At 43.6% G+C, this 20577-nt stretch overlaps 1 protein-coding gene across 3 annotated transcripts in view; it reads right to left on the minus strand.

Moving 5' to 3' along the window:
- cep112 (centrosomal protein 112) overlaps positions 1 to 20577 on the minus strand; it is a 99866-nt gene that overhangs the window by 24698 nt on the left and 54591 nt on the right. For all 3 annotated transcript variants that reach the window (XM_084569919.1, XM_084569920.1, XM_084569918.1), the window contains 2 exons: positions 17631 to 17858; positions 1894 to 1956 (listed from right to left, as the gene is read on the minus strand). In XM_084569919.1, the coding sequence (XP_084426045.1) occupies positions 1894 to 1956; positions 17631 to 17858 (291 nt within the window). The remainder of the gene's footprint in view (positions 1 to 1893; positions 1957 to 17630; positions 17859 to 20577) is intronic.

The following is a 20577-nucleotide window of genomic DNA, read 5'->3' on the forward strand; positions in this document are numbered from 1 at the left end:
TTTTGAAGTAGGGCATTGTGTAACCTAATAAGCTACCGTTCTCTCACAACATCTGCTTGTCAACCCCACTTTCACCTCTGAGCCTTTGCCAGGCAACCCAAAATGGGGGGATTTAAAGAGGAGAAGAAAGAGAGAAAAAACAACAAAAGCCCGTCTTTGGATCTCCTCTGTGGTAAGCGAGGCGCAATTATGGCCAAATTATTGTAATATTTTAGCCTCCTGCGTAATTAAAAAGAAAACCCATTTCTTCTGTAATGTAAACACTACTTAGGGTGTTTCGGATCTTTAAAGACATTGCTGAATGGCAGAGTGTGTCCAAGGAAGTTAAATTCTTGTTTGGAGAAAAGAATTACCTGAGTTTTAAATGGGCTGAGGAGACAAGAAGTAATGTTAAACATATGGCCCTCCAGTTGAAGTGTGGCCACACGATGACAGGAAGAGAAACAGGTATGGAGTTGCAGTTAAGATGTATTAGAGGTCGGGGAAAGAGAATGCAGGGGAGGAGAATATCACCAATGCCAGTGAAAAGACAGTGGATTATGAAGGCATATCCCCAAAACTCTACAAGTCCAGTTGCCTTTCTTTAACATTTTTGCATATACCATGATCTCCATGACTGAGAACCTTCACAGTGGATTATTTGAGGTGCTTTCACACCTATTTTAATTTTTCAAATAAAGGAGTATTTTCCCGCTGGGTTGGTTTGTTTGGGCTGGTGTGAACACAGCAATCACAATCGGTTCCAGAACAAATCAACTGAGCTGAGACTAGTGAGAGAGGGTGGTCTCATCCTGTGGTGTGCCTCAAGAGCGTGGGTCTGGCTGCAGATGCTCAATTACATTGAACATGTTGTTCTTGGTATATGAACTACAAAATCATGACCAATAGCAAAACTGTTTGCCAGCGGGTAGTGCTGCGGGAATTACACAGTTTTATCTTGATTGCCCTGTACGCACAAACTTCACCAAGGCAAGATGCAACGTAGTATCAAAATCATATCAATGACATAGGTACGGAAACACCCTTAAACCGGGAAGAAACAACTTTTGAGGCCAATTCACTGTATGTTCCTGCTGCAGGATGCAGAGAGAGAGTGCCATGAAGGAACTATAGTACAATTCCATGGTATGAGGGCTACAGCAGTATCACACGGCTGGCTCCAACATGGCCATGATGAAAGTGGAGATTGCTGGAAGTGGAGACAACACGGGTCAAGTAGAAGAAATGTCTTTTTAAAAGTCTGGCTAGCAAATCCAGAGCAAACTTACCCCATTACAGCATATACCAATAATAGGTAGATCAAGAAATGCCTGGATTTTAAAGAGGTATCAATTCCTTTTCAGCCAACTGAGGGCAGATGAATACACAGTAAACAAATGCTTACCAAGAGTTCCCTAAGAATACCCTCATATACTGAGCAACTATGGCGTCAGATTGGAATAGTGTCCGACAACCTGGTGAATGTCATATATTTACTCATCAACTACCTTAGGTTTAAGGTAAAACAATCCCGTAAAACCGAAGGCTACGAAAGAAACAGAAATAAATTATTCTTTACAAAATTCAAGTTGTTAAACTAAGTATTTCAGGTAGTCACCTCTGGACATGGGAATAAACAGGGGGAATATTAAAGGCATGGGGAAAGTCAGACAGTAGGGCTTTTGATGTAATTACTGTAACATGAGCCTCTGCGCTGCATGTGTGGATTCACTCTTCTGGAACTGGCACAAATAATGTGTATGCACGTTTTTGTGCACTTTTGCTTATGGGGAAAAGGGCATGGGGACTTTCTGCATTTTAGGATTGCGCCTTTTAATGTGTGCTTCCGAATCCTCTCCCATCAGTACATTCAAAGAGAAAAAGGGCAAAAGGGCAGAGGAGGAAACTGATTACCTGGGCAGACTTTGCAAGCTTCTGACTGTAGTCCTTCTCAATCTGCTTCACCCTGCTGTTGGTCTGCAACAAGAAGGAAGAGGGGAGTGTCAGAAAGAGATATGCAGACAGACGGATAGAGAGAAGAGAAATTCAGTCTTCGGTTAAGAAGTGGACCAAAACACAACACCCTCCCAACCTACCCATGCCCACACACTGGCTGTGGCTCAGTAGGTAGAGCGGGTTGTCCACGAACCAGAGGGTAAGCGGTTCGATGTTTGTGTTTGTGCTTGTGTGAGCGAATGGGTAGTTGCCTCTGTGACTGTAAAGCGCTTTGAGTACCAATAGGTAGAAAAGGGCTATATAAAAGCAAGGCCATTTACCATTTACACACTTGGGTTGACCTCTGCATCTTGGCAGTTTGTCCGTGCAGTGCAGGCCCGTTTCCCCTTTGGCACAGCGCCTGTCCCAGCATTCATGCATGCCAGCAGGTAGTGATGGGCACGGTGCACAGTAGGCAGCACGCCCCTTTAATCCTCTGCCAACAAATCAATACCTAACGAGAAGGAGGGGGGGACTGCGGCTGCCAATTAGCTACAGGGTGAAAAAATGATTGAGATGATCGAGAGAAGCTGGGAGACTCCACAGGGTGGAGGCGGGATAGGACTGAATGAAAACTGTTGTTAGAAGTTTGTTGAGTCTTTGTGCTTGCGTCTTTGTTTTCTGTTGTTTCTCTATGGGAAGCTAGCTAGCTGGAAGCAAAGACTCGGAGAGTGTCTAATGCATGATCCGTCTCCTTTCAGCTAGCTGTGTTGTGATGCCAGAGTTTCTGAAGGCTGAATGGTGTAGTGAGATAATTAGGTGCGCGGTGTTGGAATTCCACGGGGATGTCAATGGCTGCCTGTATGCATGGTGACGGGATCTATACAAAACATGTAGGAAGACTAAAGGGGGAAATTAAAAGGGGGATACATGCCATCATTTGAAAGCAAGGAAAGTCTTGTCTGGGGAGTGGATAGAACCTAAGCTATATACTCTAGTCAGAAATAATCAGTATACTTCTGCTATTATCTTAAAACACAGATGTAAAACTCAGCTTTTACTTCAACTTGGTGAGAACTTTGCTCTCCATACTCCAGTAAGCATTTATATACCACTGATATAAACACACCATGAGAGTTGCAAATTATTTTAGTAAGATGACAGTAAGATTGGAGTTCTCAGTCATCCAGGTCATGATATATCCAAAAAGCGTTTAAAAAAGGCAACTGGACTTGTAGAGTTTTTTTGAGAAGACGTTTTGCCACTCGTTGGAAGTAGCTTCTTCAGTTCTGAAGAACGGATGAGTGGCTCAAAAAACGCTACAAGTCTAGTTGCCTTTTTTAATCGCTTTTTTTTTTTCTTCACGGACGTAAAACGATATAGTTAAAGTATGAGCATGCATCACCATAAAACATCCAGAATTCAGAAATTTGAACATCCATTCAACAAAGCCAGAACCCAGTGGTCCATGGTGTGGAAACTCTCTAGACAGAGGCCGAATAAAATTGACACTGTGTAAAAACGCGTTGGCCTACAGCAGCACAACCTCTAACCACAAGCATCTCAACAGATAACATCTGCCTGCCCTCTGACTTCAACAAAACAAGACAAAAGCATACATATCAAGACTGTTACGGTGAGTTTTGTCTGGTTCTTGGTTGGCGGGCAGCGCCTCTGAGTTGCTGTTGTGTCTTCATCTTTTTTTGTTTCAGACAGGACGTCAGCAAAGACACTATAGATTAAGTGCTAATGGATAGTATGGTGGGTACAGACACAACAAACTGAAATCAAAGAAATGCAGGCAACAAAGGCCAACTGTGTCTTCACCAAAACGTTTCACTTGAACGTGCTGCAAAGGCTATAGCCGGCAGCTGACGTTCTGCGCCTCCACATACCGGGAGTCTGCGTTCGTCATTCAAAGGGAGAATGGACTAGGAGGCTAGGATTCTAGGAAGAGCAGCAAACTGTTGTATAGAGCTGGCCTGTCCTGAATTAAGATGGTAGTTTGTCTACAGATTATTCATTCTAGATGACCACATAGTTGTGTTATAACCAGAGGTTGCGCTAGACTTTTTCGTTGTCTGTCATTTTGACTGACAAGGTCATAAAAATCCTGTCATAATCTATTTTTACTTGTCACTTTAATTTTGGTTCTTTAAAGGATAAAAATGACATATTCAATTAAATTTAATTTCCATTCATTTTTAATTAATATGGTGGAAAAAAAAAAGATTCGGTTCATATAACTGTCCATCAAAGACGACTCAAGAATCATGAATCTAGATGCCTATTTAACCGGCTAAGTTGAGTCTTACCACATTTGATTGATATATAATCAATAAACGGCACCATTCAAACATTTTACATCTCACTCGGCAGAGAAACAAAACGTACTGCCCGACTTGACTTACGCACAATACGCAGAGAAACGAAACTTAACCAGCACTACTAATCAAGAGAGACAAGAGCCAATTCATTTGCTCACTCGCCACCAAGTGGTCTGGGGTGTGAATTGCAATCTGACATTTTGACAGATTGCCTTCACATTTTTCCGTCACTGTTATATTTATACTGTGATATTCGGTTAACGCGACCCCTGGTTATCACCGACTGTCATATTGGTGTGTCACGGCCCTAAGCAACCTTTTGCTGACAAATAAAACCGGAGATACTACAACTGAAGCAAGTTGTTTAAGTTAAATCACACTCAACACAACATTTGCTAATGAATGGAAGAATACAGCAAAGAAGACATTTCCTTATTAGGCCTATACTGCACAAATCTATTTTTTGTGATGAACAGTATCATTTGGTAAAATTTTGAATTGGAAATGGTTTCATCATTCATGGATTTGATAGACTTTGACGTATTTGTTAGTGTTGAGTTGCACGTTATTGTTTTCCTTATACTGTGTTGAGTTTCCTATAATGATACAGTTGACTTCAACTCTTGTTGTGCTGTGTGAAAGGACAATAAAGACGTTCTAATTCTGATTCTGGGAAAATGTCTTAATGAAGGGTTGAAAACTGGATGGTAGAAGTTATGGTAATTATTTAATGGTGAGTTAACATAAGGATTACTCAAAATATATTCTATAGGTTAAGAAATTTATCAAAAAAACAATCAATAGATTAAGTGACAGAATAATCATTTGCTGTCTAACCCTAATCTAAATGTAATGTCAAGTCTGAATCAAACAAAACGTCAAACAAAAATGTGATTACCAGCTAAAAAGGCCAAAAGGTTCTAACTTTTTTCCAAAAAGTCCTTAATCCCACAGACTAAAACTCAAACCGGTCCTCACAAAGACAAACCAACACACACACGCTCTCACACACGACCCCCGTGTCCTAACAGCCCCTGACAGGGAAGTCGTGAACAAACAGTGTTCCATTGAACGCATCCCTCGCAGCCGTCAACACCTGAGCTGCCTTTGGACTCCGCGCCCCATCCAAACACTTCCTGACAAACACCGCCGCTCGCTCTGAACGGACACACCTGTCACCACGGAAACACGGAGCCGTCACCAAGGATACGGGCCTGTCTTCTTGCGCCAGCGCTCCTTTCAGTGGCAGGCCCGCTTGTCCCTAGGGGCCCTGCGGCAGCTGATGAGAGCGGGGGAAGACAAAGAAGGGTGTAGAAAAGGCGAGAGAAAGAACTGTCTGTGGGAGGGGGGGCGGGTGGATGGAGTACGTCTATGTTCTTCTTTATACACGACACGTTTGTTGTCAGGACCGCTTCATCTTTGCTACAGCTTTGTTGAGTGACACCGTGGAAAAGATTTCTTTTCACCTTATTAGATGTCATTATCATTGCAGTTGATAAATATGAAAAGAAAAAGTTGCTCAGTAGAGAACTTATTCCATGTCAAAGCTAAATATAATCACAAGCCCTTCAACTGTGCGAGCTAATGAGAAGATGAGGGGTGCACGCTACCGTCTATGCACATGAGTTAACATGTGAAAGTATTCATGGGAACATATGGCCATATTGACATGCAAACACGCTCAGATGTTTCATAAAAACATAAAGAGCTTGCTACTAGCCTATTCCTTTTACTTACAGTCACTCGAGGGAATCCATCGGGAAGCATTTCGCAACATCATGCATTATACAGTGCAGCCATCTAAACGCGCATTAAAAATGACTGGAAAATAAGGACGCAATAAAAATAGCCCTACTGGACTGCGACAAATACAAAAGGAAGTAGAACTGTGCGCAACTGCAAAGGGGTCCAAGCACGCCCACGCAACTTGGACCAAATGACCAAAACCAAGCCGGCCTCAGACAGGCGTCCCCATAGATATGTATATACATAGACGCCTCATTGAGTAGGTTGGCCCGTTGTTGCGATACGTCAACGTCGCCGCCATGTTAGAAGAGGCAGCTCTGTCCCGCGAACCAATACGAGTCAATGGAGTGAACTTTATTAGACGTCTTCTACAAAGTTCTGTAAGTTAAAACAAGGTCTGTAACGTTACAGACATTGTTTTTGGTTCCTGTCAGTTTCCTGAATATATACGTTCGTGTGTGAATGTGTAAATGAGAATAACTCCTCCAAAATGGCGGCGACGTTGACGTGCGGTCCAGCGCTCAATGAGGCGTCTTTGGGTATATGTTGTAAGAGCCGCATATTCTTGTAAGAGGGTTGTTTTCCTCCGAGCCACCAGGGGGCAGCAAATGTCATGCAGTGGCTGAATTTCATGCGGGCCGAAGGTGGCTACAGGTGTTTAAATTTGGGTTAATTACGTGTTTTGTTTGCTGAAGTGGAAGGAGCCCAACAGTTTTCGACTGTGCTCGAGTTTATTTTTTCAACCATTTGTTTTCATTATGACCAAAGGCACCGTCGCGAGAAATAAAAGGACGTTCTAAGTAAATCACGGGAAACGGACAATTGGTTTATTATTTTCTTTTAAACTGAGTACACGTCCCAACAGCTTCAAGCCCACTATCAGCCGGTGGCGGCAAAGCATAGGACTAGCCACTACATATGTCCATGGGCGTCCCCACACGTGTCAGACGTGATGAGACGTTTGCATGCGTTGTCTCTGCATCCTTGCCATGCTTCCATGCAGTGGGTGACCTTTCGCCTCGCCAGTTCCTATTCCTGCTACCCTCACACTCGCCACTCACGGACAGAGACGCGATTTTTGGTTAAATAAAACAAGCTTTTAGCACCCCCTAGAGGTGCAACGTCCTCAAATCGTTTACAAAAAAGGACACGTTACTTAAACGTGGACATGTAGAGGCTGCTTGGCCAAGTTACGTTAATTTTACTAAAAGTGACACTTGGCCGACAACTTTGACGTCACATTGCTAGCATAAAATGTACAAAATTAAAAGTCCTTGCAATAATTATTTCATCCTTCGCTTGCAGAATGTCCTTCTCACACCATTGCTCAAGTATTACTTAATACCGAGTTGCTTAATATGGCTAAATTTTGATCATGCAGGCACTACACAATCCATAAAATCCATAGATTGTCCGCATCCGAACCACTTTCAGTGCTTGGACCACCTAAAAATAAAATTAAAAGACCAGCCATATGTGTGTGTGTGTGTGTGTGTGTGTGTGTGTGTGTGTGTGTGTGTCTGTGCAAGTGTGTAAGAAGTTTCAAAGAGCCTACCTGTGCCCTGCCAAAGGCACTTTTTTTGTGCTGCAGGCACTCTGAGACTGTATCAGGCTCTTCAATCGCTTCTTAATCCTAGCGGTGTGGAGTGCAGCCGCTTTGAAGTGTGTGTTTGCGAGCGCGCGCAGATATGTGTGTGTGTGCGTGTTAAAGAGAGTGGAAGTAGATCTGAAGGCGAGGCATGCACCGCTTACCAGAATTTAATTAATAATCTGCAGCGGGAACCAAGCCTAAAACACACACACACAAAGACACATGGGCAAAAAAAAAAAAAAAAAAAAAAGACTCGCAGGAATGACAGAACGCAGGGTGACAACTTTTTCCACACACACTTAAAGATATGCGCACGAGTCCCACTTATTCAAACACAGATAACAAACAGGATCCGCACTAGAAATTGAAACTGAGATATGCTCAGAGTGTGCAATCCTGTTAAGGAACATTATCATTTCTCAATAAAATATTGTAGCAAACATGACAACGTCTGTCTCTCTGTGTGTGTGTGTGTGTGTGTTAAAGCAATCCGTCCAAGAGTAGAAAATAAAAAGGATTATTCTCAGAATCTGTTCAGTCCTGGACAGGATATTGCTTCCATATGGCATTTTTCTGTGATATGTTTCCAATCATCTCACATTGCTAAAGAGCAATTATGGTTTTCGGCATCATCCTGAAGCCGAACTCTGACAAAAGACATAAAACTGCATTCGAGCTGATGCAAGGATGATATCACTTGACACACAGAAGAGGACACAAAGTGACTGCCAACAAAAGCAGGGGGGGGGGGGGCATTCAAGGCAGATGAGTTGCAAAACTTACTGGTTTAATGGTTGTTGGTAGTTTCACCCTGCACACGACATGCTGTATATTGCTCACCAGGGAGCTGATTTATGGGGCTTTCATTTCTTGAAGAAAAATGAAATAAAAAATAAAATCAAAAGAGGAGCTTTTCTCCATCGCCGCACAAAGCTTTCAGTTTTAGTGGCAGCGGTGTTTTGTAAGCATTCAAAACGATTCTCTGTTCGCCACGCGAGTCTCTCACAACAGCGCGAGTTCAATGTGCCAGACAGGGAGAGCTGGGAGATGTTATTTGCTCGTTTGTCTGTAATCATTGCCGTCTTGCTGAGCTCGCCTGTGTTTCTGCGTGCGCGGGTAGAGGGCTGGTGCTGTAATGACAAGAGGCTTTATTTCCATTTCACAGTTTGCCATCACTGCCTGTCAGTAGTGATTCTCCTCATCCCCGCCGCTCGGTGTCAGCGGCGCGCGGCGGAGGAAAATAATGCAACGGGGGCGCGCGCAAAACAGGCGCAGGCAGCTGAACGCGCATCGAATAAGCAGAGGCACGCAAACAAGTGTTAAGTGACTGCACACTCCACGAGCCACTTCTTGACTCATCAGTCTTAAATATCTAACTCATAGCAGACACAAATTTGGTTTGAGGCAATCAATTCTTCATTGATCGAGAGGCGAGATGTTAAAACTACAGAAAATGTGACTCAGTCGTAACCCTAACCCCAACAGGTACAGAGGAAAAGAACCAATCAGAGGTTTTCCACTCCCATGGCGGAGCGTCAAGACCAGCTCTTCTTTCTTTCTTCCCCTGGGAGGATTTTAACACTGATCAGAAACTCTGCGTGACCTTTAACCTTTTCATTTTTTTACTTTAGTGTCACTTTGCAACAAATACGAGCAAATATTGTGAAGTTTCTGACCTGTGCCTGTACACCTGCATGTCTTATTTAGATGTGCAATCAGTCCCCTTACCCATCGTCAAATCGCCTGACTTGTTTACTTGGAAATATGATAAATTCAAAACTGGGTGGATAAATTTGCCCCAGTCAGGATAAAAACATATATAGGTACTGTACATACACATGTACCATCCACCTAAACCAGACCAGGCATCCCCACCCCATAGCAATGACACCTCCTTGATGGCAGCAGCCAACCCTAGCAAGATGCAGAAGGTGTTGACCTGGCCTCCAAATTCCCTAGATCCCAAGCTGATCAAGTATCTGTGGGATGCACTGGAGCAATCCTGATCCACAGAGGCCCCTCCCCTCAACCCACAGGAGAAAAAACTCCACCCCACTAACAACATTCTGTTGCCAGACACCACAGGACACCCTCAGAAGGCCCATGTCCATTCTCTGATGAACTCTTTTGGGAGAGCTACGCAATATTAGTAAGGTGGTCATAATGTTATGCCTGATTGGTGTACTTCTGAATTAATTTACACCTGTAGTTATGTATCATGTGTCTTAATAGAGCAAACAGCAAGGAAGATTTTCACTAACCCTAGTCTTTTCAGCTGCTGATCAACTTGGAACTTGTCAGGATCTCTAAATTATTACGACCTGCCCGAACCCGGAAACGCAGCAACGCAACGCGCAAACAGCATGGAGCATCCCACCCTGAGCGTGATGTCAGATGAAAAATTGGCGTCGTGGGAATTTGATCCATGCTCTTAACATGCAACAACTGTTACGCTATGACAGCCGCAATTTGCTGAAGGACGTGTAGTAGTTGTTTCAGTAACTTATTACTTTGACTTAACTATGATGCAGTTCCAGGGTTCCCTCTATTTATGTCCCTGTCCCTGCTTTGACCAGTGATGTTCAGATGCGAAATGATTTAGCTGAATTAGGAACATGGCCCAAAAAAAAAAAAAAAAAAAAAAAAAAACGGAACCGAATTTTGCGGTGTCCCACTTAAAACTCCACTTCAAACCCGAGTATAATCTATAGCGTGCAACAAGATGGGAGCTGCCTGACGCCATGTTTTAATGCGATTGAGAAAGTGTGTCGCCTCCCTCCTCTTGGATGACTTCAAAAAGTGAGCGAGGGAGCTGTGTGATGTTTTTTTTTGGGACGGCAGAGCCTTTACTTTGACTCTTTCATCTGCTGGGTGACTCACTCTCTCTTTTCCTCTCTCTCTCTCTTTCCGCCGCCGGGCCCGATGGTGCACTAGAGGAAACGAGGAGCTCACGTAGGTCTGGGCATGCGCAGCGCAGGGTTCACACGCAAACACAACCTCTGGTGCACGGCAGCCCTGATGTAAACATATACCAAAAGAGCAGACAGATCCAGATTCTGACGCACGGATCCAATAATCTGAACGCCCTACACCAAACATCCTTACCTTACCTCAGCTCCCCTAAAATCAAATGCCTCGCTACGCCTCCCCCATCTCTTTGTCTCCCAGTCAGTCTGTCAGTATGAGGTGAATGTGGGTTCTCTTTGATCATCCCCCAGCCAGTGTTTTTTCCTTCCTCTTCGCCTAATCCATGACCGACTGAATAATATGATTTGGTGTATCTCCAAATGGCAGAGGACCAACCTAATAAGTCAGCGGGAGTCGAGAGAGAAGAACGGGGCATGTGCTGTGACGACCACAACGACAACAACCTCGTACCACCATCTTCTGGCTGAGAGAGAGAATGGTAAGCGCGCTGAAAGCGACTGACTCGGGAGGTCAGGATCAAAGCGAGCGCGAACGGAGTGACACGGATGTCAAGCGTCCATAAAAAAACGCGAACGGGCGTACCGGGGCACACGATCAGCTGTCATCGGTTCAAGTTTCTGCGACAAATCCTTAGACGTCTTTATGGTTTTAGGACATACTGTACATTCAAAAAAATGTGAGAACTGTCAGTAAACAGGGTAGGAGCAGTCTAAGAGTAGTGCAAGTTCCAGGAAATAGAGTCATAATGACGATGATAAGAAATGTGACTCAGTTGCATTCCTGTAAACCCCGCTGCACAATAGTTTAGTGGCTAACTTGTTGTGTAAAGACCTTTACCCATGAGTGCAATACTACAATATGTGCGCTGAATGCATGTCTCCCCCCGTATGGCGCAAAACGAATTCCAAAATTCAAAGCAACCACGGCAGAAACCGTATTGCAGCTTGAACTTCTCCGAAGGTTTATAAAATCAGCTGTGTGCATGTTTTGCACTAAGGCCGTCTTGGGTGGTCTGATCACAAGCGTCTCTAAATATGGACGGGAATGCAACACATTGAAGGCACATTAGGATCCAAACAGTAAAAACCACACGGTCAGGGACGCATGTGTCCACACACGGAGGACTGTGTGAAAGCAGATGCGTCTCCGGCCACATAAAAAAGACTGCCTTGTCAGCTCCGCGCATGGCACAACAAACAAAAGTTACAGATGATTTTCTTCGGCCAAACAAGCCAAATGAGGCTTTAATGTCTGCAGCCAAGATGAGGTACCGAATGTCTGTTGCAATTCTGTTTTCCAGCTTTGCGAATGGACTGTCACGGTTTCTTACAAATGAACACAAATACAAGCGGAGGAAATCTGCGAACAAAGATTCATTCAGCTGACATCCAGCTTTCTGGCGCTCGGCCTGCGTCTGTGCCAGAGGAAGAGTAAGAGCTTTCAATGTCAGAGAAGTCACACGGAAGGCCGGCGAGGCTGGTGCCATCGGTTGATGTTTGCCTCCAGGTGGTTTTGTCACACTGGTTTTTGAAGAAATGATCCGAAGTCGTAGCAGACATGAAAATACACACACACACACACACTTACATTCCTTCTCTACCGGAACCACTCTCTGTCCTCTGTCAATACGTATTTTTTGCAAATTTATGTAAAACCCTGTTTGCAAACGAGCCGAGATGCCGTGCAGAAAAACTGCTGGATTCTTTGAGATTTTAGAGTACGTAATATCATTAATAATATCATTAGAAGATCTGGAGAAGCAGAAGGAACCTCCGTATGTAAGGAACAAAAACCAAATATGAATGAAATATAAACACCTACATGAATGATTGCGATCTTTGGGGCCCTGAGGCGGCACGGCATTAAAACAGACCAGAGTGGATTCTGAACGGGGAAATCGCTGCATGGGCTCAGGAAAACGTCTGAAACACTGCAATGCAATTCCTATATATATATATTAGGGATGCACCGAAATGAAAATTCTTGGCTGAAACCGAAAACCAAAAATGCCTTGGGGAAACTTTCTTGCTTGGATGTTTGGATTTCAGGCGATAAATTAAACCCCGCATGGAGAAATTCTTTGCAGATGCACCCCTCTTGAAATTTCAGTATGACACGTTTTGCAAATTGCTATCAGTGGGTCTTTATATAATATTTATACAATACTTTTGCGTCATCATAACATCCTGTTTCGGCCGTGTTGTTTCGGCGATAAAAGTCTTTCGGCCAAAAACCGAAAATGCACTTTTGGGCCATTTTCGGCCGGAATTTTTCAGTCTCCGGATATTCGGTGCATCCCTATATATATATATATATCAACAAGATCCACAGACGCTGCTGTGTGCTAAGCTAATTTGTTACATTGTTTGGCGAGGCGGGAAAGTGTCCTGAGATTTGACAAATCAAAATGCGAGATTCTTTTTGGAGATCACACACAGTTAAAAGTCAGCGTCCGTGATGGTATTGCGGAGCCATCATCTGCAGAGTGGCACATTATGAAACAAAAAAAAGAAATATATGAAAAAGGACTCTTAACTCTTGCGCAGCCCATCTCAAGCATACCATTCAAATTCATGTCTCATCGACTTTTCCGGAAACAGGGCCTATACATGCACGATGACATTAACCGCCGCCACCTAAACTCGAGGGGCTCTTACGGTGACTTCCTTAAAGGGAACAATAAGCGTGTGCAATATGCAAACTGAACAAGTACATAAAAGTATGCGCTCACCCCGTTCCACTCGCGCACACTCCAGGTCCGCACAAACATATCGGACAGAATTTGCACATCTAATCTCCCCCAGCAGTTCAAAGCGTTGCGCTCTCCAGACTGAGGGTAAATATGAATTCAAGGTCCCAGACATTACTCATTTCCTATCAAACCTGAGGCCTCTTGATCTTTTGTCTTGCATTATCTCAGATCTCCAGTATTGACAAGCAGGGAGTGAGTACGGTACAGTTGAGTGAAGTGAAGAGGTCCGACACAAAGGCCCTTTCTCCGCCAGCCAAACTTGAAGTTCATATGCATATCCCTGCTTATTGAGAGCTTACTGCAAACATGACCTTTCATATCCTGGTGAGGATAAAGAGGAGTGTTTACACTCACTGGCCACTTTATAAGGGAGAACTTGGTAGTACCAGGCTGGACCCATAGACCCTAGTTTTTCTTCAGAAATGCCTTAACTCGTGGGTTTAGAAACACTCTTTAGAGAGTCCGTTGCGGGAATCTCCCGTACCACCACATCCCAAAGGAGCTCATTTGGCTTGAGATCTGGCGACAGCAGAAGCCATTGGGTACACTGTAGTCTTAAAGGGATGGACGTGGTCAGGAAGAACACTTAGATAGGCTGTGGCATTTAAACAATGCTTAGTTGGTACTAAGGGGATTACACCACCAGCCTGAATCATTAATACAAGGCTCCATGTCAACCATTTGAGTTACTGTTGCCTTTCCCATCAGCTCGAACCAGTCTGGTCATTCTCCTCTGACCTCTGACAAGGCATTTTCACCCAGAGAACTGGATATTTTCTCTATTTCAGACCATTCTCTGCAAACCCTTGAGATGGTTGCGTATGAAAATCCCAACAGATCAACAATTTCTGAAAAACCAACAACAATCTCACGTTCAGGGACGCTGAAATCAGCTTTCTTTCATATTCTGAACTTCAGCAGATTGTCTCGACTACATATGCATGCCTAAATGCACATAGTTGCCGTCATGTGATTGGCTGATTAGATATTTGTGCAGGTATACCCAATGCAATGAACTGGCCAATGAGTGTACATGTACTGAGTGAATTGTTTCCACAGTGCCTAGGCCAAATTTCTGGTGAAGGCCGGCACTTTGAAGAAACTCCTAATGTCCTGAGCTTCGCCACAGTCGACGGCAGGGGCGAGGACGTGGGGAAAGACAGTGAGAGAGCTGGCGGTTGGAGGCGAGGAGTAGAATGAGAACGTTAGATAAGAAGGTGGCGCGGATGGGAGGCAGGATTTGCGCTCACTGTAGCTCAGAGATGAGGCGTCTTTATCAGGCATAGAGTCAGCCTCACAGGCCCCTCAGTGCAGAATGGAGATTGAGAGGTCTGGGGTTCTGTGCATTCACTTTCAACCATGAACCTCTCCTACACACACACACACACACACACACACGTACAGACACACTAACAAAGATAAACTTCAATAGCAACCAGACTAGGACACCCCCCCACACACACCTTCTCCTCCGTCTGCCTCCATCACTTTCCTTCTCCTTTTGGTGCAGATCAAATGTATGGAACTATCTTAACTTCTGATCTTATCCCCTCTGATTTTTTGCTGTTTCTCATTATTTCATTCCTAAAGCTTTGACCGTCTACTCCCAAAACATCCACCACAACACCCTGCCGCCATCTCTGTCTCTCCCTTAAACGCGCGCGCCTTTGATGAGAATCCATTCATGGATTTAATGGATTTCTCCGGCATTTTTGTCCGAGATCTGGGAGATGAGTTCAGAAAAGTAAAAAATGGAAAAAGCCGGCCGGCACCAGGCTCCGCTTTCAAGGGTATGGAGGTCTGCAGAGGACAGCATTTCTGTTTGCATCACATGAATGAGAAATTTTCATCTTACAGAGCGGAGCGAACGAGTCAATATGGATCTGAGGTCGGAGTGACTTCAATTCCATGTGGGGGGGAAAAATATAAATAAATATATAAAATGAAACGGGGCACAAGCGAATAGTCAAAGTTGTCCCTGTACACTCCAAAGTCAAACCTGGAGACAGATTAAAAAGTACAAAAACAGGGGAACGCAAGACGTCCAATCTTTGGCGAGTTATTTTTAGGAGCGTGGACTTTCAGCTGACAAAAAGGGACGCAGAAATCATTAATCGCTTTCATAAAAAGTGAAACTGCCACACTGCTGATAGTGTTATCAGTCTGACTTCAACATTCAGCCTTTGAACTCACATCAGACAGACAGACCTTTTCCCTATATACAAAAAAAAAAAATCTCTATAGCGAGAAGAATTCAAGTGTGGCTGAAACATTAAATAAGTTAAGCGGCAAAACAGCCTTCGTATAGTTAAAAAGGGACTGATAGTAAACAGCGTGGTTTCTTCAAATGAGTATGACCCTGTAATAAGCACGCTCTTTCCCTTTGGATGTCTCTCACTTCAGTCCCTCTTGGTTCTGTGCGCCATATGGAGCCAAAATGGCCGCCCGGGTGCTTCGGAGGCCCCTGCATTCCGGCGCTAATGTTGTGCAGCTGGCGCGAGATGGTGTCTAATGAAAAATGCTCTCTTTGATGGGCCCTGCTGAGGGATTAGGTTCTGATCAACACCACCTTAGGTCAGCTTCCTGCTAGACCAGCAGAAGATTATGGGCGATTTCCTGGCCTTAGGTTCAGTTTCTTAGGTGGCAAGAGGAGCGAATGTGAAAGGAAAAAAAAAAAGATAGAAAGAAGAAAGAAAGAAATATAGAGAGATGCTGAACGTCTGAAGATGCTATTGAAGTACACCCTGGTTTGCCTAGATAGTAAAAGGCAAAGCTGGATAATGGTTCCACTGAAATGCTGTGGTTTCCTCTTTACGACTAACCCTTAATTCCAATCCGTCAGCTAGTGTATCCATTTCAGAACCATATATCCCATGACAATAAGTGGGTTACCCGAAAGACTTTACAAATACATGAGTATATATGTGGTGTTGATGTTGGCAGCTCTACTACTTTAAACAACTTTCTATTTAAGCACTTGGGAAGTTAAAAAACCATCTTGTGGTTGGTTAAAAACAAATTATCTTAATATGACTAAAGCTACTGTGTGTGTTTTTCAGCACCAGTGCAACTTGTGTGTGAGCAGACATATGCACAGGTTTAGCTCCAGCTGTTGGAATGTGCAATCATTAAGATCTCTACATCTGCGCTGCTCTGTGCTACATGAATGCTTATTCCTCAACGCCACTGCTTAGCGGTTATGGAGAACGCTTTAAAGTTTGATAAGCCTTCAGAATTCTTTACAGTCTTGCGTAAAAATGACTCAAACGATTACTCTTCTAAGCATCTTAAGGCCTTTCTCACATTAGATAATGTTCATGAATCCACCATCAGGAGAACAGCCATGGTGTGCAAGGTCAAAGCCGCTGCTCTGCAAAAAGAACATTTCTGCATCATGTGGAACATCATGTGGACATGCCAGAAGACTATTAGGAAAACGCTTTGTGGATAGATGAGACCAAAGTAGTATTGTTTGGTTTATACGAGAGGCATCGTGTTTGTAGAAAAAAAACAAAACCCACTGCATTCCAGCATCAGAACCTCATCCCGTTCTTAAAACGTGAGGGTGGTAATGTCCTTGTTTGGGCCTGTTTTGCTGCATCTGGAGCAGGATGGCAAATAAAACAAAACAAAAATGGCACGACATCTGTCCACGAGCTGAATATTAAGAGAAACTGGGTCATGCAGCAAGACGGTGACACGAAGCACACGCAAAGGAATGGTTAAAGAAGAACAAAGTTAATATTTTGGAACGGCCGAGTCCAAGTCCTGACCTTAATTCAATAAAAATGCTGTGGAAGGACCTGAAGCAAGCAGTTCACGTGAGAAACCCCAACAACATCTCAGAGGTGAAGCGGTTCTGGACTGAGGAATGGGCTAAAATCCCTCCAAGCTGCTGTAGATGACAGATCAGCAGTTACCGGAAACGTTTAGTCATTCCTGCACAAGGGGTTCACATACTTTTGCAACTCACAAATAGGTGCAAATGATTATGAATAAATAAATGCACAAGTTTATTTGGTTTTCTTTGTCTACTCTCAGGAATCCACTGATGTTCGAGTCATTTTTATGCAGAAATGTAGCGGCATTGTATGTTCTGACACACAGAGACCGTAGAAGACGTGTTGTATATGGTATTAAGACTTCCTCTTGATTGTGGTAACAACACAAGCAATCAGGTTTAGTACTGTAGCTACGATGTTAATCTCTAAAATTTGTCCTTCTTGTAGACTGGAAAATCTCTAATCCCCATCTGACCCAACCAAGCTACTTCATTCCGTCGTTCTTGACTCAAGAGCAAAGTTTTAAGCACAAACAGGCCTTTACCAACAGCCTCTCATAGCTCGTCTGTTCATTCCTACACTATATTCACCTTCTCGCTGATCGCCTCCTTCTCCAGCTGGTGGCTTCTTTGGAGGTCGCTGCAAATCCGTTCCATGTCAGCGCGGAGCTGGTCCATGGACGCCTTGTCCTGGAGCGCTCTTTGCTTTTCCTCGTCCTGCAGCAACGCCATCTTCTCCACCTGCTGCTTATGCTCGGCATGGGCTTGCTGGAGCTCCTCGCGCAGATCTGACAACTGGCCTTCCAAATCTGAAATTGTCTAGACAGGAATAGAAACGTGTTTCGGTAAGTGACAACCAAAGCCCTGGTGACATTTTCTTTTACCAAGTATGTGAAAGATACATAGATTCTACTGAGAAAGTATGCTGACTTTTCAGAATATCTGCATGTAATTCTACTGCAAACAGATCTAATGCTCATGGAGAAGAGCTAAGCTGATAGAGACAGATACTGTAATTAGATACAGTACGTGTGCAGGAGTGATTCTGCATTTTATCTGTGTGCGCGCATGTAGTAAAGTTCCCCAAACAGACTTTACTCTCGGTTTTCATCTGTGTGTACGTGGGTGGGTGTTGCTGCAAAGGCCTGACCCCTCTCTTTTTGAACTGCTCGGCTTTGACTTTGCTCAGAAGACCCATTTAATAGTGCTGCCAGCCAAGTCACCATTTTATCGTGGGAATGCTAATAAGTACAACCCCACGGCCCATGCAACACCAGAAATAGACTGGTCTGACATGTGCAATGAAGCTATATTTCAAGAGTTTGGGAGATGCCAAAATGAAGACATGGGCTTACGGTTCAGTTAAGATGATGAAGATTATCTGTGAAAGAACTGAAGCAGAATGCCTTAAAGCTAAAATGAATAAGTGTACACACAAAGAGGAGCTAAAAAGAGCTAAAAGCCTAGAAGAGACGTGAAGTAGGTGGTTCTAAGATTCATTGCAGTGTTTCACCATTCACTACCTGTATTGCATGTATTCCCCAGCTATTGCACATTCTCATTACTCTCTGTGGTTCACATGTTTTATTATTTTTTTCTCTCACTTAGGTTTGTATATCCTGCTCTTCCTCCTGCCCCCTCCCTCTTCTCAAAAGCCCGAGCATCCCAGGACAACGCCACGTTAAGGCAATCAGACAGAAATTGTCTGAAGTCTTTTTAGCGGGCATTGGGGAGAATCAAAGAGACTTCAAAGAAGTGTGACAAAAAACGGGCAAATGCTGTGGTTTGGTGTTATACTCCCTCCTACACTGGCACACAGACAGTTCCACTTATGCACACACATACATACGCAGGCAAACATCCACACATTGCCTGGTTGTCGCACACATACAATGGCATGCCTAACATTCAGAGAGAATGCCGAGTAAAAAGCAAACACATGCAATCCTCTAAGTCCCACTCCCCTGTCTCTCAACATTACCAGCTTCACCGCTCCGCTTGTGTCTCCAAGGGCAAGCAGCTATTAGATCTGAGCCCTCGAGAGTCTTTAATGTACAATTCTCTCTTTAACAAATGTGGATAATCTGTCTTCCAAAAAAATCTTTTAATAAGTTGGACTATAATCTTCCAGAACAGAGACATTGGCAATGACACTTCAGAAACTTAAGAGGCCAAAAGAGCATATTTGCTCTGCAAGGAACTGAGCACAGCCAATTCAGGAAGGCACATTAGATAGCAGGCAGATGTGGAGCTTTGTGAAGAAGAAACTCTTGGTAACAAAAGAAGACTGTCATATAAAATACTGGGTCAAACTGTGTCAGCTACGATGACAAATGACTGGGAAAACAACAGAAGAGGGAGTGGGAAAGCACTGATGGGCAGCATGTGCTTGGATTCAAGAGAAAATGTCAAGTGAAATTGGGCCATCATGCTTGATTATCTCTGTAGATGGTAGAAAGTTATTCTAAAATACATAAAAGCATCAGAAGTTAGTACTTCCTTAATAGCTCAGAAGTTATTGAAAAGATAGATAACTTTTAAACCATGTGCCATACCGTGCTTATAAATTGTACTACTGAACTTGTAAAGAAAGCATCCTTCTTGGCTGCACAACCAGATTGTGCAAGTCTGCCTTTTATGGAGACAATAAATTACATTTTGATGAAGAAACACATCATTAAGAGCAGATTGGTGTTTGCTCCAGACCAAGTCCCCGATTATGATTTAATACGCTTTCAGCAGTACCAGTAATCAATTCTCTCTATCTGTAACCATCTAAAAGATTATTGGTTATTATTCTAATGGTACAAAACTGTTTGTAGATTCATGTCAAACAATAAATGCAATAAGACGATGACTGTAAACACACACACTTTAACAATATGCTTTCCTTTCTCAATAGAAAAGAATGCCATGGGGATGACAGGGAAAACTTTTGGTGTAAGTAGTAAGACATTTAGAATAGTTGTATTCCTGCTACACATGCTGGTACCCTAGTATTGTGCATACAGGTTTGCTGGCATGGCTCATAGTTAGGGCTAGGGCTAGGGCTAGAGCTAGGGCTAGGGCTAGGGCTAGGGCAAGGGCAAGGGCAAGGGCAAGGGCAAGGGCTTGGGCTTGGGCTTGGGCTTGGGCAAGGGCAAGGGCTAATGGGCAAGCACTAAAGAATATATACAGAATAACCTGACTAATCTATCACTCTAAAGACAAATAAAGTATGAGTGTGAGAATCAAATATAATCAAATAGTTGTATTCCTGCTACACATGCTGGTACCCTAGTATTGTGCATACAGGTTTGCTGGCATGGCTCATAGTTAGGGCTAGGGCTAGGGCTAGAGCTAGGGCTAGGGCTAGGGCTAGGGCTAGGGCAAGGGCAAGGGCAAGGGCAAGGGCTTGGGCTTGGGCTTGGGCAAGGGCAAGGGCAAGGGCTAATGGGCAAGCACTAAAGAATATATACAGAATAACCTGACTAATCTATCACTCTAAAGACAAATAAAGTATCAGTGTAAGAATCAAATATAATCAAATAGTTGTATT

Source organism: Chelon labrosus (assembly GCF_963514085.1).
Source record: "Chelon labrosus genome assembly, chromosome: 21".
In the NCBI taxonomy this organism is placed as follows: Eukaryota; Metazoa; Chordata; class Actinopteri; order Mugiliformes; family Mugilidae; genus Chelon; species Chelon labrosus.